General features: G+C 57.0%; 2 protein-coding genes across 6 annotated transcripts in view; both read right to left on the reverse strand.

Moving 5' to 3' along the window:
* Window positions 1-667: 667 nt before the first annotated feature.
* PAM16 (presequence translocase associated motor 16) lies at window positions 668-8,087 on the reverse strand. Of its 2 annotated transcripts, none has more exons than XM_077906424.1 (5): window positions 7,930-8,087; window positions 2,714-2,798; window positions 1,753-1,889; window positions 1,282-1,347; window positions 668-827 (listed from the first exon to the last, which is right to left on the reverse strand). In XM_077906424.1, exons 1-5 carry the CDS (start codon window positions 7,930-7,932, stop codon window positions 741-743), a joined length of 378 nt encoding a protein of 125 aa, XP_077762550.1. In that variant the 5' UTR covers window positions 7,933-8,087; the 3' UTR covers window positions 668-740. The 2 variants fall into 2 exon arrangements, with proteins under 2 accessions (XP_077762550.1, XP_077762551.1); XM_077906425.1 differs by lacking the exon at window positions 7,930-8,087 and adding an exon at window positions 7,112-7,590.
* Window positions 8,088-9,754: 1,667 nt separating this feature from the next.
* The window catches only part of CORO7 (coronin 7), a 58,572-nt gene continuing 46,812 nt past the window's right edge, over window positions 9,755-21,514 (reverse strand). For 2 of the 4 annotated variants that reach the window (XM_077906418.1, XM_077906415.1), the window contains 19 exons: window positions 17,671-17,725; window positions 17,176-17,233; window positions 16,953-17,098; window positions 16,782-16,874; window positions 16,506-16,637; window positions 15,875-16,001; window positions 15,444-15,619; window positions 14,851-14,959; window positions 14,656-14,742; window positions 14,432-14,574; window positions 14,248-14,352; window positions 14,083-14,168; window positions 12,894-13,035; window positions 12,708-12,797; window positions 11,997-12,113; window positions 11,604-11,739; window positions 11,104-11,195; window positions 10,524-10,590; window positions 9,755-10,388 (listed from right to left, as the gene is read on the reverse strand). In XM_077906418.1, the coding sequence (XP_077762544.1) occupies window positions 10,327-10,388; window positions 10,524-10,590; window positions 11,104-11,195; window positions 11,604-11,739; window positions 11,997-12,113; window positions 12,708-12,797; window positions 12,894-13,035; window positions 14,083-14,168; window positions 14,248-14,352; window positions 14,432-14,574; window positions 14,656-14,742; window positions 14,851-14,959; window positions 15,444-15,619; window positions 15,875-16,001; window positions 16,506-16,637; window positions 16,782-16,874; window positions 16,953-17,098; window positions 17,176-17,233; window positions 17,671-17,725 (2,023 nt within the window). In that variant the 3' untranslated portion in view covers window positions 9,755-10,326. Of the gene's footprint in view, window positions 10,389-10,503; window positions 10,591-11,103; window positions 11,196-11,603; window positions 11,740-11,996; window positions 12,114-12,707; window positions 12,798-12,893; window positions 13,036-14,082; window positions 14,169-14,247; window positions 14,353-14,431; window positions 14,575-14,655; window positions 14,743-14,850; window positions 14,960-15,443; window positions 15,620-15,874; window positions 16,002-16,505; window positions 16,638-16,781; window positions 16,875-16,952; window positions 17,099-17,175; window positions 17,234-17,670; window positions 17,726-21,514 lie in introns of all 4 variants that reach the window. The other 2 variants (XM_077906416.1, XM_077906419.1) reach the window with 2 other exon arrangements.

The following is a 21,514-nucleotide window of genomic DNA, read 5'->3' on the forward strand; positions in this document are numbered from 1 at the left end:
ATGAGCGGAGCCACCCTTCTTGAGAACGCTGACTGCCCCGTGCCTGGTTTGGGTCAGCACGGGCCCTGTTCTGGGGCTTCCTTCCAACCCTGTGGATGCCACAACGGCCAGACCTGCTCCTGGGAGCTGGGAGGGAGCAGGTCCTGAGGGCACTGAGATGGAAGATTCTGGATGAAGCATCATGGGTCCGGGTCCTGATCCTGCCACCACCTGCTGTGACTTCGGTGAGCATCTCACTTCTGGGGGAGACACAACTCCCTGGCCTCAGTCCAACCAGAGTCTGGCAAAGGCTTCTCTTTCCCGGCGTCACTGGAACATTCCACCCAGATTCCAGAGATGCTGGACTGAAACACAGCTCAAGGAGAGGTGGCCTGTGACAGAGCCAGGGGCCCAGGGCTCTGTACCCAGAGGGAAGGGCAAGGGCAAGTCTGAGGATGGTGATGCTGGAGGGGCCTGGAGCTGGCACCCTGACAACAGAAGTGGCCACGTCTGGTACACGACAGCTCAACGGGCAGGGCTGGACTGGCTGGCTTCTGGCCAACCTCACCCACCCCAGCCCTGCAGGGTGTCAAAGGCATGTTAACAGGGATATAGTGTTGCTGCCTCCCCTCCCCACTGGCCGGAAGAGCAGCCTGCCTTCTGGAATCTGGATATGTGCATTGAAAAATGCGGAAAAGACATTTATTACCAAACTATAAATTAGAGGAGGTGGATGGGGTACAGTAGGAGGAGCTGAGTGGTCACGTTTTGGGCATCTGCTCCTTCTCTCTGTCCTCCTGGGCCTGGATCCTGAGCTCCTCCTGCAGGCGCTCCCAAGCTCGGACCACCTGGGGAGGGAGTTAGAACCGGGTAGGGCAGTGAGCGAGTGGGATGGGCCTCTGTCCTTTCCGGTTCCCGCAGAGCAGTGGGCATATCTGAGCTAACAGCTTGGGAAACACAAGTGCTGCCTCTGCCGGTGCGCAGCATTCCCCAGGCGACCAGGCCCAGGCACACCCTGCCGTCTGCCGGCTAGTGGTCCTGTTCCCTCACAGCCATGGCTGCTAGGAGGGCCACTCCACAGGGTGACAGAGGGCCCAGGCCAATTCAGCCCAATCGGCCAGGCCCTGTGGAGCTGAGATAGCCAGAGGGAATGGCAGTCGAGGAGGGCCTGCCTGAGGCTGGGGCATCAGGGAAGGACCTGGGGCCTTCCTGCCTGTCAGGCTCTGAACTGCCTGGAAATAAGGGACCCCCAGTAAGAACAGGCCCTTGGCTTAACCTCCTCCCAACCTCAAGAGCACTTACCTTGGATTGCAGGTAGAAGGAGCCACCCACGGATTTATCGTTCACCTTGAACAGGTGTTCGTAATTCTGGGGGGGCGGGGAGAGACACGGTGAGAGGGTGTGCGGTCTCTGGGTTACAGAGGCAGGGGAAGCTAGGAAATGACAAAGAAGGAAAGCCAAAGGGTTCAACCCTGCTGCCCCACGTGCCCTGCTATGCAACCCCAGAAGCCACCTGTCACTGCTAGGGGACAGAAAGGTGGACAGGTACCCACGGAGGGAAGGAACTCTGCCTTGGCCACTGCCTGCCTTGGGCCTAAAAACAAAGGAGAGACAGCAGCTCCCACAACGAGGGCGTCCACACTGGCTGCAGCCACAGCCTCCATATCTGCCCCTTTCCCTGGGCCACCTTCACTCTTCCTGATTCTGGTGGCCTGACCCTGCAGCCCCTGATCTGGTCTGCCGAGGCAAGGCCTGTCTCAGAACCAGTCTCACCTTTTGGATCTCCTCCGGGCTCAGCTTGGAGACATTGAGAATCTGCTGGGCCTCTTGGAGGCTGAGGCCAGACAGGTTGGAGGCAGCTGCAGACTGGTGTCCAGCACGTCCTCGAGCATCAGCTGCTGCCCGGCTGGCTGTGTGGACACATGGGTGAGTGCTCAACCTTTAGCAGCCCAGGGGTTCCCCTGGGCATTCCAAGTGGGCAGCTCAGCCTGCCAGGTGGCAGGGGAAAAGACACATGCAGGGACAGGGTGCATCCCTTCTCCAGGAGCGGTTGTATTTGGGGGAGTGGGTGGGGAGTATATGAAGTGAGGACAGATTTACCCCACTGGGACAGTGGGCAAGGGGTATGGTTCCAACCTAGAGCACGAGAGGTCCCTGTCCCACGTCTCTCCCTTATCCCTCATCCCAAGTGACAGCATGTTGGGGAGCTTTAGGCCATAATGGGAAGCAGAGTGAAGCTGCAGGTGGGAAGAGGCAGTAATAGCTCAGTTGAGACCTGGCTGCCCACCAGTTACCTAGGCCACCAAAGCAGGTAGCTCAGGTGACCTCTTCCCTTTCAGTGACCTTAGATTCAGTAGCCATTAAACTTTTTCTTAAAGGGTCAAAGAGTAAATATTCTAGGCTTTGCAAGCCAATTAAAGTCTGTGTTGCAATTACTGGACTGCCCTGTAAGCAGCCAGAGGGTATGGCTGTGTTCCAATAAAACTTTATTTACAAAAATAGGTAGCCAGGTGAACAAGCTTGCCAACTCCTACCTCAATGTTCAGGTCAACCAGGTTTCCCTTTTATGAGAATGCCCTAAAATCCCACAATGTCCTCCCGCACTGGGAAATGCCAGGTAGCCAGAACCCCAGCCTGCAGAGGGGTTCCCTGCATTCACCATAGGGCCACAATGAGGGGCCACAGATAGGAGGAAAATGTGACCTGGGCAGGAACTCCCAGGGCTCAGGCTTACCTGCAAACTCCTGCCGCAGGGCCCGGGCAAAGGCTCTGCCCACCACCTGCACCCCCATCACAATGATCTGGGCCAGGTATTTGGCCTGTGGGCAAAGCAGGTACCTGGTTAGCAGGTTACATTCTCCAGAGACAGGACCCTGGAAGTGGCTGCTGAATGTAAGGTCTCTGAGGTTGTGAAGCACAGAGCAGCAGCCACAGGCAACTTCTTCCAAAGTACCCTGATAAAAAGCCTCTGCTTTGGGTGGCTTCAGGTGCTCACTGGATAGACGGCTGGGGGGTGAACCTGAGGGAGTCTCCAGAGGCAGATGGGACCCCCCTGATCTTCAGACAGGAGGACAGGGACTAAGGCAATGGGGCTGCAGGGCACAGAGACTTCAGAAAAGCAACACTAGGGCACAGAGCAGAGCCAGGGGGCTCATCCCAGACCCACCACAGATTCATCGCTGCCAGGCCAGGCCTTCCATGCTTCTGGGATGGGCAGTTCCAATCTCTGTTCAACCAGTAGGAGACTCCGGGAGCCTGGTGCTACCTCCCTTCTCCCAAGACTATTCACCACTCTTCCAAACAACAGAACAAAAGAGAAAAACACTCCACCTTCAAGCAGCCAAGAGCCCACTAGGGAGGTACTTAGCCAAAGATACCGAGGACCAACTGGTGAGGGAGAGCAGGACTGGTCACCAGTTCCTCCACTGGTTCAAACACATGCAGCGTCAGCTAAGCTTGCTCAGCGCTCAGCCTACAAGGACACACAGGAGCCAGCTGTGCCCGCAGAGCTCCTGCACACTGCCTATTTCTACTGGGCTGGATTTTGAGGGCAGGGAGAATCACAATGGGAATATTGGGGCTTTCAAGGCAGAGGGACCGGGGTGAGCCCAACAGGAGAAAACGTAAAGGTTGTCCTTTACGTAAAGGGAGCAGGCAAGAGCATAGGGAACTTTTAAAGTCGTTCGAGACAAGACGAAAAAGGTGGCTGAGATGGGAAACCACCCAGACTTGATTGAGGACAGAGATTACATACAGACAGCACACTGGGAAATGGCCAGGTGTGGGAGACAGTGCAACACGGGTGTGCAGAGGTCCCGGAGCGCCCCCACTGCAGGTCGACACCACTCACGGGGGCACACCCCATGGTTCCCCTTCCTCTTCTCTGCACTTGTCTGCAGTCACATGTTCTGCGAGTCAACAAGTATCACCTCATCCTGGGTGCCAGTCACTGTGCCATTTAATCCAAAAACTCGACACGAGGACCAGAGGTTTAGTGGTCAGCCTGAGGACACGGCCAGGACCCCAAATCGGTGCTGTTAGCCATGGCCTCCACAGGCCGCCCACCACACACAGAGTCCTGCAGGGAGGGCAACTGAGCAACCTGACCAGGATCAAGGACCCAACCCAGAGGCCAAAGAAGAGCTCATCAGATTCCAGGGGGATCTGGACTCCAGAACTGCCCTTGTTTGGCTTCCAATGAACCTGCCCTTATGGGCGGGGTGAGATGGTAGTTCTGGGACGTTAGTAGTAAAAAATAAATGGAAGCGGTTTGGATTTCACAAGTAAGTTGAAATTTCATAAGCCCTGTATTTCACACCAGAAAGCAGAGCTCAGCAAAGGCTCCAGTGATCAAAGGGAGGGGGTGGTGCTGCAGACAGCTGCAGTGCAGGTGTCAAGACAAATAACGGATGCACTGCAGGTTGGGAAGTTGCCCAACTTCTCCCTCCGTGCCCAAAGCCCCTCTGAAGCGGGACAGGACAGTTCCCTGATGGACTTCTGGTCCCGTCTGAGTTACAAAGAGGCTGACAGGCCAGTAGGTGACTTCACAGGGTTCCCTCGGCCTACACACCCCTCGGGCCTCAGACCATACCTTTACCTGTTGCCATACACCCCAGTGCAACCTCACTTCTCTGCTCTGAGCAGTGGCTGTTGCTCAACAATGAACGTTAAGGACTGAGACTGTAACTGGGCAGCTTCCCCAGCTGGCGCTGCTGGCTTCAACCACAGTGGCCCCATCGTTCCTGCTGCCAGAGCTCCATGGCTGCAGAACAGGCTGGGGTAGCCTGCAGTTTCAGAGGCTACCCTGGCTGGCCAAGGGAGCAGCCTGGCTGGCCCACCAAGGCCACGAATGTTCCTGTGGGAGGCTTCTCCAGGGGATGAAGTGTGGTGTGTGGTCATACAGGCAAGCTCTGGGATCACCTGTGTGCAAATCCCAGCTGCATGCCCTGCACAAGCTCTTATGTTCCCTCGGCCTGTTTCCTCACCTGTGAAATGTGGTCAAAAACAGCACTGTCAGATGGATGTGATGAGACAATGTAAAGTGCCTGACACAGAGTCTGATGATACAGTAGCTACTCAATAAATGTCGCTTTAGGGATCCCTGGGTGGCGCAGCAGTTTGGCGCCTGCCTTTGGCCCAGGGCGCGATCCTGGAGATCCGGTATCGAATCCCACGTCAGGCTCCCGGTGCATGGAGCCTGCTTCTCCCTCTGCCTGTGTCTCTGCCTCTCTCTCTCTCACTGTGTGCCTATCATGAATAAATAAAAATTAAAAAAAAAAATTAAAAAAAAAATAAATGTCGCTTTACATTTATTACACTGATTTCACAAAACCGGACAATGGTCAGATACTATGGAGTAGCAAAGCCTTTCCCAATAAGGCAACTCATTTGATATAGCCACTGATTCCTCAGGGGAGAAGGCTGCAAAAAGCCAGGCTCCGTGCCAAGAGCACTGAGAAGCGGTGTGGAAGAGGAGGGAGAGGACTGCTTTGGAGCTTAAACCTGGACTCCCAGCTTGTCTTCGCTAGCTGTGTGGCCCTGCATAAATTACTCAACCTCTCTGAACCTGTTTTCTTATCTGCAAAACGGAGAGAATCATACCTTCCTTACAGGAGGGCTGCAAGGTCCTCAGAAGGCAATCCACATAAACCCAACCAGTCAGTGGCAGGTTCAAAGCAGCCCAACAGCTGCCTTTGCTTCTGGACTAGACCCTGCTTGGTGCTGGACGGTCCAGACATCAGGCAGTATGGCCAAGCTTCTCATCCATCTATTCAGTACCCAGTGCCAGCTGTGGGTCAGCCAGATCATTGTTCTGCCAGTTACAAGAGGAGATGATGGCAGCCACTGGCTGAGGTCTCTCCTAGAAAGTCCCCAAACATCCCATAGTCCACTGACTGACACTTGGGCCTGAAGACCCTGGACAAGAACAGTCAGCTGACATGGCATCCAACTCAGGCCAAGCTGCCAGTCGAGGAGCAGAGGTCAGAGACACAGGTCGCCGAGCCTGGGAGCCACTGTGGATGACACATCTGCTTTCTCATCTGAGGAACGACATAGCCCAATGCAGAACCACAGCTCTGCAGCTGGGACAGAAGACCACAGGCAAGCGTTGGGGGACACGGAGGAATGTGGCGCATCTCAGGTGAGGTGCATTACGAAGGGAACCTGGTTTTCAGACAGCTCGGATGTGCAATGTTCCCTTCAAAGCTTAGTTCTCAGCCCCTGGGCTGCTGGGCAGACACTGCCACTGAGACTCACCCCCTTCTTGAGGATGTTCACCCCAAAGCCCCTGCAAACAGCTGCTGGCATCACGACTAGGTGGGAGGGCAGTCAGGACCACAGTAAACCTGGCGCCCCCGCCTATGGCTGGCATGGCAGCCCAATCGATCGTATTTGAATGAATGTGACACTTAACCAGGCCATCATCAGCAAAACTATGTCCCCAGACAGGGTTTCCAAATGCCTACCGCTCCCTCTGCTGGAGGACTCAGGCCATCCTCCAATACACACAACTCCGCGGCCAGGGCCTGCAAATTCAGCCCACTTCTCAGCTGGGCAATCTCACCTTGGACAGCTACAACGGCTCTGGTTTTCTCTCCCCTCACCTCTCGGCCCTGCAGCCACACCATCTACTTCTAGATCAGCTCTTACTTCTTTTACCCCCATGTCTCCCAACACACACACACCATACAAGTCACTCAAGTATTCAGTGATTTTAGGGTATTCACATACCTCTGTAAACACACTAAAAAGTACAGAATATTACTAGTCCTGGAACATTTTCATCACCCCCCCAAAAAAAACCCCCAATACCCATTAACCTTGACTACATCGTCCCTACTACTCTGATACTCCATCAAAACCCAACATCCTTCAAGACTTAACAGGAGGGATGCCTGGGTGGCTGCCTTTGGCCCAGGGCGTGACCCCAGGGTCCTGAGATCGAGTTCCACATTGGGCTCCCTGCATGGAGCCTGCTTCTCCCGCTGCCTGTGTGTCTGCCTCTCTTTGCGTCGCTCATGAATAAATAAAATCTTAAAAAAAAAAAAAAAGACAACACAATACTCCCATATTCCCTCTAAGCCAAACCTTCCCAGAGCACTATCTGTTCTGTCCTATTTTACAGACTTGCCTGATTCCTCCTTTAGGATACAGACTGGTCCAGAGCAACATTTTACGTGGCTCTTGAGGGGGGCTCAGAGTTACAGGCAGGAATGCGTGAGCAGGCCGCGGTCCAAGGGTTGGGCATGACCCGGCTCAACACCCGCCTCTGGCACGGCTGGATGAAACGACCCTGGAGGAATCCAACTCTGAGATTCAGGCTCCTACTCTGTGAAATGGGGACCATGGCCCTATGCATTTCACAAGCATTAAATGAGAGAATCCACGTGAGGCTTCCAGTGCAAGGGCCTGGGGGCCTTGCAAGCTCTTGTGTTATCCTTCTTATTGGTTAATAAGGGGCTCCCCAAACCGGCTGCCTCCGAGGACAGAGCTCAGGATGCTGCGTGTTTAAAGGGTCCCCAGGGGACTCGTCTCCGCCAGCGTGGCCCGGGTCTGCGGACTGGCTGCGGGTGCCACAGGAAACGCGGAGACGCTCAGCTTTCGGGGTCGCGGGGCCCGCTCGAGTCCCAGGCCAGCCACTTCCTTGGCAAAGTCTCGGCGCCCGTTTCGTCCGTTTCCAAAGGGCGACACCGCCAACGGGCCGCGCGGCCGCGCAGGGCTCCCGGGCTGGACCCGACCTCCGGCGCGGCAGGGGGCACGCGGCGGCCGCCTGTGCTGGGCATTTTCCGGCCAGCCAGGCCCGCGCCGCCTTCTGGGCGAGAGGCCTCCGTGGCCCCGGGCCGCCGGCCCCCGCCGCGGTCCTCCCGGTGCGACGCTCCCGGCCCCGGCCCCGGCCCCGGCCCCAGCCCGGCCTCCCTCACCGCCCGGCAGCGCCCGCTCGTGCCTCACCATGCTGGCCGCTCCGCCTCAGGGTTGCGGGGTCCGGCTTCCTGGCCCCGCGGCCCCAGCTCAAAGGCGGCCGGCAGGTCAGAGGTCAAGGGAGAGAGAGCGCGTGCGTGACGCCGCGCTGGGCATGCGCGTTGCTCCCTCCGGGGGGGCGGGACGGGACCCGTGACGTCACGGCGGTAGGCGGAGCCGCGCTCAGGTGATGGGCGGTCCTAGGACCCGCGGTGGCCCTCGCGTTCGCCCTGCTGCGCGACGTGCCCCAGGATAGACACATCTGTCAAATGAGGGGCAAGCAACCTCTTCCCTGGATTTTGCCAAGATATTTGGTACTAAAGGACATGAAGTAAACATACAACACCCCACGAAGAGGAGGATGCCAAAGGCTCACAAATATGTAAGAAAACAGGAAACCTGGGATCCCTGGGTGGCGCAGCGGTTTGGCACCTGCCTTTGGCCCAGGGCGCGATCCTGGAGACCCGGGATCGAATCCCACGTCGGGCTCCCGGTGCATGGAGCCGGCTTCTCCCTCTGCCTGTGTCTCTGCCTCTCTCTCTCTCTCTCTCTGTGTGACTATCATAGATAAATAAAAATTAAAAAAAAAAAAAAAGAAAACAGGAAACCTCAAAACGGGCTTCCTTCTAGTTTCCTTCTATCTGGGAAAGAGATCTCTCTCTCTCCCCCTTCAAGTGCTTGCTCGATGTCACCTTCCCAAGGAGGCTCACCCCAACCTGCTACCAATGCTGCAACTTGCCCCGCATTCTTTTGTGCTTTAGTAACCCTTTGGGATAAAGTTCACACACCATCCGGTTCACTAAAGTGCATAATTCAGTCAGCGCTTCTTAGTGTATCCACAGAGTTGTGCAACCATCACCACCAGAACACCAGAACATTTTCATCACCGCCCCCCAAACTCCCTTCGCATCAGCACTGGCCACCGCCCCCCCAGGCCCTGACCACTAAGCTTGGGCCCGTCTATGGTTTGTCCCCTGTGAACAGCTCTTGGAAGTGGAATCATCCTGTCTGTGGCTTCTGTGTCTGGCTCTCAGTCCCCTCTATTTTTACCCCCAAAGTTCTTACTCATCGCCTTCTGCCATATTATAGAATTCATTTATTTTATGTGCGCTGCTTATAATCTGTTCTTTCCCCCAGAAGGTGGATCCCTGGTGGGCAGGACTTTCCTCTTTTCTCCACTCTTGGATGGGTGGCCGGCACGTGGGAGGCACTCAGCACACCATCACTGAATGAACATAAATTGGGCTGCCCTGGATTGTTTTGGACCACCGCCCTCTCCTCCAACTCTCCAAATTTTCTTCCCTCAGTGCAGTGGCTGCCCTTCCTTTTGTCTGAAGTGTTCTCTCAGCTCTGTGGCTCAGTTGCCTTCAGGTCTTGCCTCTCTTGACTTTGCACACCCTGCTCTCCCTGCATCTCCGCAGCTCCCTTTCACATAATTTTTTTGTGTGTGTGAATTAAGCAATCTCTATGCCCAACTCACTACCCTGAGGTCAAGAGTTGCACGCTCTACCAACTGAACCAGCCAGGTGCCCCTATTTTGTCTTCCTTACAGGTCTCCTTACAGTTTGCTTCTTTGCACACAGTCTGGCTGGCCTGCACAGGAAGACTCTAACAAGTACCTTGAGAGGCCCGTTCATCACCATCCAGAGCAGTATCCATGTGCTAGATGAGTGAACTAACTTGTAGCAGCTGAAAAGGCTTCAAGAACAAAGTGAGGCCCGGGGCAAGGGGGAACCCAGAGCCAAAATGCCCTCACACATACTCCTGTCCCCTTCCCCTTCCAGTCAGCCAAGAGACCACAGCAGCACAAGAGGTGGCCAGTTTAAAAAGTTTAATTGCTGAAAACATCCAGGGTATATTCAGGCCAGTACCTGAGGGGTTCACCCCCCCCTTAATTGGGCCATCAGCTCTGTAATGCTCCCTTTCTCCTGGTTTCAAACCTGAGGAAGAAGGCAGCTGGTCCCTGGCCCCTGAGACTGGTGCTGCTCCAAATGGCCTGGCAGGGGGCCAGCCCCCAAGGCTCTTGACTAGAGGTGGAACAGCAGGCAAGACGGCATGGCACATAATGACTGAAGGTGCTGGGCAAAGTCAGCTCAGGCTGGGACCAGCCCAGGAATGTGCTACAGACCCCCCACTCCCTTCCCACCCCACTCCCATGCCCCTGGCTCCACATGCTAGCAGGCAGCTGAGGAAAAGCAGCCAGTCCCATAGAAAGCAGAGGTGCAGACAATCCACAGGAGTTGCAGCAGGGCCCAGAGGCCATAGAAGTGCCCAAGGCCCAAAGGAAGCCAGGGCTTTTGGGACAAGGTGTGCCAAGGCCAAGGGCCATCTTCCAGTTGAAGGGTGACATGTGAGGTGTGCGGGGGGGGGGGGGCACACCAGGTGCTTCTAAGAGGTGGCAGCGGCAGGTGAGGCTAGAGGTAGCTGGTGAGCTGGTGGGCAGGCTAGTCCTGCGGAGATAAACCAAAGGGGAGGGGTTTAGAGGTGGAAAAAGGAGGGTGGTGCCTGCTGCAGGGTGAGGGAGGGAGGGAGGACGGAGGTGCCAGGGCCCTCTCATCCACTCACCCACTCGTCCTCGTCCACACCTTCAAAGGAGTCCTGGGGGAGCGGATCCTCCCGGTTCCCCAGCTTTGCCACCATAGCATTTAGCAGCTAGGAGAGTAGACAGGAGAAGTGGTAAGAAGGAAACAGAATAGGACTTCTAACCCCAGGAACACAGGACCCTATACTTCAAATCCCATCCATCAAGGTTGTGAAAAAAGCCATTTTCATCAGAGCCATGACAAAGTGGATGCTTTTCACAGAAAAGCCATCTCAGCAGAGCTAGAGGCAGGCTGACTCGCAGCACTGGAGTCCCAGGGCAGCCGTCTCTGCACACTGCCTCAGACGCTCAAATATGTGCCAGGGTCCCAAAGGCACTTGGCTCTGTTTGGATTGAGCCAGGCCGGAGGAAGCTTCTTCTGCCCTTCCCTGGCTTCCTGCATCCTGTACCCCATGGGTCAGCTTCAGGGCTCTGGAAGATCTCCCCAACGAGCTGCCAAACCGAGAGAAGTGGGACACCGGCTCATGCCCCAGCCTGGGTTGTACTAGAGAACTGAAGGCAATCACCAGGTGCAGCCAGGACCCCGTGCATGCCCACATTGGCCAACCCTCTCCTGGGCCTACCTCTTCCTTTTTTTGCTGGTCTGACTTCTCTTCCAGGTAGATTGCTGAGGATGGGACCCGTCGGGCAGGGGCTTCACGGGGAGCCTGGCTCACTGGGGCGGGCAGGCACAGGGATCAGACATCAGAGACCCCTCCTGCCACAAGGACTCCTCCCAACCCTTTGGCACCATTCCCTAGGGAATCCTGTGGCAGAGACCCCAGAGGAACAATAACAGCTATTCCACCTTCTGTTCACAAGGTCTGCTGTGGGCACCAGGCAGTGTGCACATGCACACATGTTCATGTTGCAGTGGGAAATGTGGAAACACAGACCCTGGACCCTGCCCTCAAAAGGCTCCAAGTCTGAGCCTGGAAATGGAAGCACCCCACTCTCAGGAGTGCTGGAGGTTTCTGTGTGCCAGCAGGGACAGAGGGATCCTGGACTTGGCTCCCTGCCCTTTTCCCCCATCCCCACCCACCGCCCTGCTTCCTACTCACCACCCGCCAGGTCCTTGTCCTACCTGGGCTCATGCCAGGGGGCTGCAGGCTGATAAGCCGGGGCTGCCCATTAGCACCTCCCAGCCAGGCCTTGGCACTGAGCACTGGCTCCCAGCTCACAGTTGTGTCTGGGAACACATCATCTTGGAAGAACTCTTTCTGTAGGGAGAGGAAGGGGCTACCCTGCAGCACCTGTCACAGGCCCAGGGCACACCAGCATCCCTTGGGAAGGGGGTAAGGAAAGACCCAGGACCCCGGTCTGGGGTTTCTGCCAGTTTTAGAATCTTAGCAAAGTAGCTGTATCCGTTACTGGCCCAAAGAGCAGTGAAACAGGACAGTTTGGTGATAGGGCCAAAGCCCCTGATAGAGGCTGAGAAGGGAGATCCAGTGTTGGGGTGCTGGACCCCTAACCTCACCCTGACTCGGGGAAGCCGAAAAGCGACAGGCTCCAGGGAGGTCTGGCGAAGCCGCAGGCACCGGGCAAACTCTACTTCCCGCACGTCACACTCTGTCTTGGGCAGGAGGATGAAGCCCTGAGGAAGCAGGGGACTCTGAGCTGACACCTGGGCCCTCACGGAGTGCCAACGCCCCTACTGAGGACCCCCGGAATGATGGCCTGTCCCTGAACGGTGGTGTGCTGGCGGAGGCCCAACAACTAGCTCTCTGGAGGAAAAATGCTCTGATCTATAGCCCTGATTAGCCTCTTTCTATGGTGTAAAAACCCCCACCATGTCGATCTCACACCACCAACACAGCTTGTTCAATGCAGAGTTGGGAGGACGTGTGGGAGTACATATGACACCTCTACTGATGGCTCCCACACGTACAAAAAAGCCGGACAGCACAAATAGCAGTAAAATCGGCTAAAATAAGTAAGCAATACACTGAATGTTTACTGCCCTGGCTTTTAATATAATTTATTTGTAGGTTCCCATAACTTAAGATTTTATGGTTTAATTTCTAATAATGGTGGAGTTTAACAACCAGCTCCTGAGAGCTGCCGGGCACACCCTGGCCCAGTGACCTGCTGACCCCACAGGCCTCTGCACTTCCCTATCTGACCGGGAGAGGGCGGGGGAGCCCTGTGTCCCACAGATAGGGGAGGACCCGGAGGCCCACAGGCTCACCTTGTGGGGGTCTGTCGAGGTGAAGCTATTGCACTCCAGGAAGAAAGGAGCCTCAGGGAGCAGCTCGTACAGGAACACACGGGTGTCACCCTGGGTTGGGGGTTGGTGAGAGTGAGGCAGCCAGCTAAAGCTGCCTTCCTCTCCACCTCTCCCCCACCCACCACCCCTGCTTGCACCCCAGCCCACCTTGCCCGTGAGTAGCACCAGGCTGGTGTCAGGGTCATAGCTGGGAAGCAGGGTCGAGGGAGCCACGTCCAGCCCCAGCACTGCCAAAGGACCACCGGCCAGGGCCTCGGCGGGGTATAGGAGCAGCTGGCGCTCACTTCGGCTGCAAGGAGACCCAGGGAGCAGAAGCAGGTCCTTAGAGCTGCAGGGGCCTAGGTCAGGGCAAGGACTCCACTCCAGCAAGCATCCTGACCTTGTCAGGCCAGGGGTCCTGCAGAGTGCCTCTGTCCATTCTCTTTCCTTTTTTTTTTTTTTTTTTTAAGATTTTATTTATTCATAGAGACACAGAGAGAGAGAGAGAGAGAGAGAGAGAGAGAGAGAGAGAGAGGCAGAGACACAGGCAGGGGGAGAAGCAGGCTCCATGCAGGGAGCCCGACATGGGACTCGATCCAGGGTTTCCAGGATCACGCCCTCGGCTGCAGGCGGCGCTAAACCGCTGCGCCACCGGGGCTGCCCCATTCTCTTTCCTGATCCAGCTCTCAGAACCACTGGCCTGGTGTCATGCAACAGTGGCCTAACCTGCTGACCTCATAGCAGACTACTGCTCCCCCTGCTGCCCTCCGACCCTCCTCAGCACAGTCTAACACCAGCACTGGTCTCGTGGCCACCACACTCTGCTTCTCATCCTTTGCCCTAGCCATGTGGTCAGCTTCCTGGCCTTTCCATCTAGACTTAAATGCCCTCTTCTCTGGGTTTCTGGTTATTAGTTTCTTTGTGACTCAGTTCAGATGACATCTCCCTTAGGAAGCCCTCTGTGATCCCTCCTCCAAAGTGCCAAATACTCATCCCTGGGACCTCTCCAGTAGGCTTGGTTGTTTCACATTCTTTACTTGGTCCCCACCAGGCATGGGCTCCAGGCAGCAGGGAGTGGCTCTTATCCCTCTGGGTCCCCAGTTGACTCATTCTTCCTCCCCACCTCCCTCCTTCCCTCCCATCCACCCACCCACTCATCCATCATCCACCCACCCATCCACCCATTCATTCATTCATCCATCCATCCATCCATCCATCCATCCATCCATCCATCCATCCTACTAGTGAGTAGGAGGAATAGCTTCTGATGCCTTAGAGATGTATATGTGCCCAGGGAAGCAGCACACAATTAGCTGCTTAAGTCTCAGGATGGGGATGGTGGTCCCAGAGTCCTTACCTGTCAAAACCAGACACCAGCAGACACTGACCATCACACACCCAGACCACACGGGCTCCGCGGGCGCCCTCAGGCCCTGGGCCTTCCTGTGGGGATACAGCACATGAGGCCCAACAGCAGTTCCTCAGGCAGTTCTGAAGGTTGCATCCAGTGCATCTCGCTCACCTGCAGGGGCTCGGGGCCACCCCGGGGCTCATAGACCCGCAAGTACCCATCCTTGCAGACAGTGGCCAGATGCTGTCCGCTGGGACTCCAGGCCAGGCTAAAAATCTGGAGGCAGGTGCAGACAAAGATGTGAGAGGTAGCCTCTAGGCCTCTGGGTGGGTCCTTGCCCCCACAGATGTCCTACCTGGTCCCGGTGGCCCTGAAGCCTCAGCTGCTCGGCTCTAGCCTGCAGGTCCCAGATCCGAATGGTAAGGTCATAGGAAGAGGAGGCCAGCAGGTCGGCTGCCAGTGGATGGAAGCGCAGAGAGTAGATCTTCTCTGTGTGACCTTGGGGTGAGGTATGGAATAATGCTGAGCCCCTCAGGAGTCACCACCTGTCTCCCAGCCCCCACCCTGGGCCCAACTGACCTGTGAGCACAGCCTCAGGTGTCGTAAGCACTTCCTGCAGGCCCTCTGGGGGCACCCGCCATAGTCGGATCCTGGCATCCTCCCCGCCTGCAGGGAGTGCAGGCTCATCTCTGCTGTGCCCAAGACCTCCAGGCTCCCCCTACCCTCCTTCAGATCCCTGGACCCTCCCTTGAACCTAGTGCCCAGCTTCCTTACCCACAGCAAGACGGTAGGGGTCAAAGGGGTCCCAAGCCAGATCAGTCACAGCTGCCCCATTCTGCAGTGTGGGCAGTGCTGTGTCGGGCAGGCGGCCAGGCTTCTGCAGCTGTGGGAGGTATCCCCACCCAGAGGCCCATCAGTAACAGGCCGGAGAGCTCAGTCCCCAGGGGCTGCAGGGCAAGCAACATGCCTGGGCCCCCACCCTCTGCAGCTGATGCTCCACTGCTGGGTGGCTCAAGCTCTCTGCTTTGGCCATCTTGTGCTTTGAGCCCCAAGTGCCCACTGTAAGGTCCCAGAAAGCAAGGGGGGCAGCGTGGAGTGGTGGAAAGAGCTCAGGCTTGGGGCCCAGGCAATTTGGGTTCGAATCCCAGCTCCACCACTTACACAGCTGTGTGACCCAACAGGTCACAAACCTCTCTGTGCCTCACTGTGCTCTTCCATCTGTAAAATGGGGATAAGATGGTATCCCTGCGGGACAGCTGACAGGACTAAAGGGGATGCTCAGAGAGTGTGAGCCAGTGTGGATACCCAATGCTCTTAGCTTCCTACAGGGCCTAGAGGGGGGCACTGTGGTGGGTGGTGTCCCTCACCTCAAGCACAGCCACCTGCCCACCACTGCTGAGCAAAGGCACGGCCACACGCAGCCGGTTGGCACAGAATCCATCACTCTCGCCAGGCGTGGTGAGGTTGAGCCCCTTGAGATTGGTGATGTGGCTGTCTCGGTGCAAGACAGTGCCCTGAGCATGGCGGAACTTGGAACTGGGACCTGGCAGGCGGCAGGGACAGAGGCCCATGAGGATGCCCTGCCTGCCTGCCCGCACACCTGCAGGGGGCACGGCCTATGTCCCAGCCTCTGCCAACACAACTCGTGCCCTGGGAACAAGGCTTGAGAGCCCAGGACTCGAGAGAACATCCAGGCTGCCCTCTTCCTTGACACTCGTTTCATCCCACAAGGACAGGTGACCCCACCAGGAGGGGAGGAGGATGTAGACAGGGTTAGCTCCTGCCCTGACACACTTACCCAGCAGACTCTGTAGGGACCTCTGGCTGGGGCTGGTGCCGATGCCACTGGTGCTAGAGAGTGAGGGCCCCAGGCTGGAGGGCGTGGAGGGCGAGGCAAGAGAGCTGAGTGGGGAGGAGAAGCCCTCCTGGGGAGAAGCATACTGGGTCAGCCAGTAGGCCCCCGGAAGTGTTGGCCAAACCAAGAGCAAGACAGGGCCCCTCCTCCCGGGCTGTGGGACACCATGGGGGCATGAAGCCCACTGTGGGGTGCCAGGTGCCAACACCAACGCCGACGAGGGCCGGAGGTAGCACAGGGCAAGCTAAGCTTCAGACTGTGGGGAAAGAGGGTGGCAGCTGCCAGCTTTAAGCTCTGTAGAAGGACAGGCCCAGTGCGGCTAAGATCTGCCTGCATTTCAAGAGAAGCCAAAAATCTGGATTTTTCTGTGAAAGTCTTGCTTTTCATGTGGTTGCTCAATTTAGAGAAGAGTGCGAAGTTCTTTATTTATGCTTCACGAGTTCCTCTCTGTTGCGCTTAACAGCTAAAAAAGGCTCAAAGACCAGCAGGCGTGCACACACACTTGCCAGCTTTGACTCAGGGCACCACTGCGGCCGCGTGATGGGGAGGACAGGCAGACAGCCCAAGCACTCACGCTGGGGTCCGTGTCACCCACAGGTGTCTCTGCAGGCTGGGCTGCATCCAGGGAGGGCTCCATGGGGGGCACCAGGCAGGAAGTGAAGCTGGGGTGGGGCCGGTGAGCTGGGTGGAGGCTAACCTTCTGCACCTGTGGGAAGAGGCTGGCATTTGAGGGAGGGAGGAGGTAAGGGATGGGGGGACACGGGGCAGCTGAGTTAGCAGAGAGCTGGACTGCAAAGCCGTGCATGGGGCTGTTGGAGGCCAGGAGGGGCCAGCCAGGCCGTAGCCCTACCTGCTGGTTGCTCCCAGCCCACCAGGCATGGGGGTCGGAGGCGGGCACGCAGCCTGCAGTGTCTGGGAACAGGTCCTCGTGGAACTCCACAGCCTGGTGGCAGATAGGTACGTGGCCCGTGAGGTCCAGGCCTCCCAGGCCCTCCGAGGCCCTCACCCTGGGCCCCCTCACCTTGCGAGGCACGTGGTAGCTGACAGGCACGATGGCTGTGTTGCTCAACTGCAAGACGCGGAGCACCTCACAGTTCATGATAGCCAGCGCCCGCCGGGGTACAAGAGCTGCCCCCCGCAGCACGCTTTCCAGGAGGCACTGGGTCACTGTGGGGGACACCGCAGAAAGGCAGTCAGCGAGGCTGGGAGGGCGGAGGGGGAGGGCGGAGGAGAACAGGGCTCACCTGGGCTCAGTGCTGGCTGCTGGGGCAACACCTCATAGCAGGACAACCGACTCTCACCCTGAAACAAGTCCAGCCTGAGTGCTGTTCGCTGCTCACACCCTGATGGCCCGGCGCATGCTCCGGGTCTAACACCAGCTCCTACCGCCTGTGCTCTGGACTGCGTCCTTGGTGGACTTCACATGCATGCAGTAAGGACAGGGCACATTGAGGATTTATAAAGTGCCTGCTGTGTGCTGACACTGCTTGATTGCTGGCCCTATCCACAAAGCTGACATTCGTGGGACTTATAGTCATGCCCACCTGAAGGCCACTCAGCCTTCCAGGGGTGGAGCATGGGTAGCACTACTTTGGCTTCTCTCTGGGGGCAGATGGCATCCCGGCATCCCACCATCCCATCTCCCAGCTGGCTGGCCAGGTCAGACTGGGATGGACCTGGCAAGTGAGGGCGCCACCCTGGGGGGCTGATGTGGACAGCCACTCCAGCTTCTTGCTCACCTTTCCTGCCAGGATCAGGAGCCCGGAGTCTGGGTCCAGCAGGAGCATCAGAGACCTGAGTGGGAGAGGGCTAGTTGGTGGGATGGGCAGCTGGAAGCTGTCAGCCTCATGACTCCAACCAGGGGCTCGAGCCAAGCACCACACTGGCCAGGAGTGGCTGTACCCAGCCTGTCTGCTGGGACCCTCCACCTTCTCTCCCTGTGCTACCAACACACTGACGCCCAGCACACCCCCATGTCCCAGCCTTTCTTGCCCTGGGTCCTCCATCCGCTCACCTGCTTTGCTCCAGGACCTGCATGCGTCCTGGGCATAGGTGAGCTGGCCCCTCTTTCTACACCTCAGTCCTGAGCTCCATCCCAGGCTCAGCAGCTCCAGAAACACCCTACGTACGCTCTGTCCCTGGTCCCACCTTGGCCAGCCACGGTACCAGGCCAGAGTTACCTGGGAAGATGAGTGGGCATGCCAGAACCAGGGACTCCCTCTAGCCCTGCCCAATGTAGTCATCCTGGTTTGGGGACACCCCCTCAGATACCCCCAGGCTCCTGATGAAATCTTAGAGACTCAGAACCCCCCTCAGGATGACTTCAAGCCTCTGAGCCCAAGCCTAAGGCAGGGGCTTAGACCAGGGCCTCCTTCACCACAGTGCTCCCCTGCCCTCCCCATTCTCCGTCGTCACTCTGTTCCCCAGGTGGGGCTTTGGGTGGCAGGCAGGGGCTGGGAACACAGGGGCAGGCTGGAAGCCCCCAGCACCCCTGCTGCTCTATGTCAGGCTCCTCTAGGCCAATGGCCTATCACTGTCCAGGAGAACTTTGACAGGTGCCTTCATCTGTTTGTTTCTTCTCCTGGTCTTAGTTTCATGTCCCTGGGAACCCAAGGGCCTGGGCACTGACCCTCAGACAGAACCCCTTCCTCACTGTGGTCCCAGCAGTCAGAGGTCACCCAGCTGTGGCAGCTGCATCCAGCCCTCACCCAGGCAACAAAAGGCACTTTCCCCCCTACCCCTGCCTGTCCATCCCCTTCTGGCCAGCTGCCCAAAGCCGGCCTGCTGCCCACCTTCCGCCCCCCACCCCCACCTTACTGGGAGCCACAGTGTGGGCTGGGAAGCTGGGTGGGGCCCTGGGTGTCTCCACAGCTTCCTGAAGTGCTCTGGGCCAGTCACCTGTCTGTGAGTAACAAGGTCTTTAATTACCTTGGGCGGGCAGGATGAGCTGGCCTCAGAACTGCCCTTCTTGACCTGGTCTGACTGTTGCCTTCTGTGGGGGAGCAGAGGGACAAGGTGGGTGCCTGACCTGAGGTGCCCCCCCACACTGATGCTGGCTCCATTGGGGTTGGAAGCAAGTCCTTTCAGTGACTTTAACAAGACTTGCATTCGCTCATTCATTCATTCCCTATCATTCATTCCTCTGCTGGGCTGCTCTGCATCCAACTCCCTGGCTCAGCCTGCAGCTGTGACCAGAAGTGAGTGCAACAGACCCTACCTCTGTCCTCAAATTGCTCAAGGCTTGGTCTGAAAGGCAGACACAGCCCCACCCCCAATACACACACACATAAACACACACAAAGGAAAAGTTCCCTGAGGCTACAGGGCAGGGGGCAGGGGGACCTGACTTGGCTGGCCACAGGGGAGGGGCATGTTCCCTGCACCCCAAGGGTTGAGGAGGCATCAACCAAGTGGGGAGAGTACCAGGCAGAAAGAGCAGAAAGGACCTGCAGGTGTGGCAGGGTGATGCATGGTCCATCTGAGAAATAGGGTGAAGGATGATGTGGCTAGTGGCCTGGGCAGCAATGGTGAGAGGCTGAGCCTCAGGATGGCATGGGTAGAGGCCAGACAGAAAGGGGCCTGGCACATAAGTCGGGGAACTCTGCCTCCATCCATCGGACAAGCAACAAGAAGTGGAAGACACATCTTAAATGAAAGGGGACAAGATCAGACGTGTGCCGAATGGAGATCACCATGTGGAGATACACAGGAGAATGTGAAAATGAGGTGATGAGCTCAGGGCAGCATCTGAGAGCAAGTGGAGTGCCTCTTGAGGCCCCGCTGTCACCTTGGCAAGAACTGGGGAATGGGCCTGTGGGTGGCGTTGACAGCTCATCTGTGCTCTAAACCACCCTCCTCAAGATGCTCCACCTGGCCTCCCTGCACTCCCACTTCATCAACCCCAACTGGCCAGCCCACTGACTCAGGAGCTGGGGGGGGGGGTGCGGGGCAGGGGCAGGAAGTCACGGAGGGCAGGGCTGGCTCCTCCAACAGGTCAGGCCAGTCTTCCAGGCCTCAGTCAGAGCCATCCACGGCACAGACCAGGAAATGGGGTCATGGCACCCAGCCCCCAGGGTTGGCCAACAGCTGGCATGGGCCTGACCCCGGGCTTGTAAAGAGAGCCAAGCCAGGTCTGGGTCTGGAATGCAGAACATAGTTCTGGCTTGGCAGAGGACCAGACGTGGTAAGAGCTGGCACTGGCACCCTCCTGCTGCCATGGTGTGGGGTAGGGCTGGCATCTAGGCCTGTCACTAGAAAGGACTCTGACCCAGGTCCAGGGGTCTGCCCTAGACCCAGTCATAGAAGGTCTAGAGCCCAGATTGGGACCCTTTAAGTCCAAGTCACAGAAGATGCTGGACAATGGTGGTGCTTGGTCACATGAAGGAGTCAGCACCTGATAATCCCATCAGCTTTCCCAATATTCCTGAATTAGCCCAGGAAGTACTATCTGTCAGGAAAAACAGCTTTAAGAGTTTTCCGGTTCTATGTGCCAGCCCATCTCTCCTCTTCATTTTTAAAAAAATATTTTATTTATTCATTCGTGAGAGACACAGAGAGAGACAGAGGCAGAGACATGGAGATGCAGAAGCAGGCTCCCTTGTGGGGAACCCTATGCGGGACTCGATCCCAGGACTGCGGGACCACACCCTGAGCCAAACACAGATGCTCAACCACTGAGGGGCCCAGGCGTCGCCCATCTCTCCTCTTCAGACCCACCAACCCAGACATCCTAGCATTGCCACTGGTCAAAGCAGTCCAGATCCCTTGGATCTGTCCCTGTCACCCAGGCTGTGCAGTTGGGACCCCGCCCATACTGGACTAAGCTCACACTCCCTTGCCTCCTTAAGAACCAGGTTCTTTTTTTTTTTTTTTTTTAAGATTTTATTTATTCATGAGAGACAGGGGGGGGGGGCAGAGACACAGGCAGAGGGAGAAGCAGGCTCCATGCAGGGAGCCTGACGTGGGACTCGATCCCAGGTCTTCAGGAGCACAACCAGGGCTGAAGGCAGGCGCTAAACCACTGAGCCACCCAGGGATCCCCAAGAACCAGGTTTTAAGGGCAGGTGGTGGGGTGCCTTGATCCCCTATGAGAAGAGAATGGGAAACTAGGGAGGGAGGTCCCCTAGACACTACCCTTGCATCTCTGGGTGAGTAGGAACATGGCATGTGTGAGTCCTAGCTCAGACCTGGAGTGAGGGAGAGACCCTTTAGTCAGGTGGGGTCTATCAGCAAGAACTGGACACAGAGGCAAGAAGTTTTGGGGCCTGTCAGGAAGTCCTATTCTTTGGGGAAAGTCAGGTGGGGTTGCTCAGAGCACCACCCCCCGGGGGCATCTGTGGACCTTCCTGAGAGCTTTAGGGGACACAGGGCCATCTGACCAAAACCACACAGTACTGACCATAAACTGAAATGTTTCAGGAATGTGAGTGAATAAAGTAGCTGTTGGGAGACACCTGGGAGTGGTGGGGACTGGGGCAGCCAGTGCCTCCATCAGAGGGGGCAGCTACCACTCAGTCCTTGCCCAGAGTTCCTATTCAAGGCAAGCTGGGAAGTCCCGTTTTAATGTGAAACCACCGGATTTTT

Source organism: Canis aureus, chromosome 8 (genome assembly GCF_053574225.1).
Source record: "Canis aureus isolate CA01 chromosome 8, VMU_Caureus_v.1.0, whole genome shotgun sequence".
Taxonomy (NCBI): domain Eukaryota; kingdom Metazoa; phylum Chordata; class Mammalia; order Carnivora; family Canidae; genus Canis; species Canis aureus.

Coding starts and splice junctions, on each gene's coding strand:
- PAM16 (XM_077906424.1), bottom strand. Junction 1,348..1,752: donor GCCCGGAGGAGATCCAAAAG/GTGAGACTGGTT, acceptor CCGCCCCCCCAG/AATTACGAACACCTGTTCAA. Junction 828..1,281: donor CCTTCTACCTGCAATCCAAG/GTAAGTGCTCTT, acceptor CTCCCTCCCCAG/GTGGTCCGAGCTTGGGAGCG.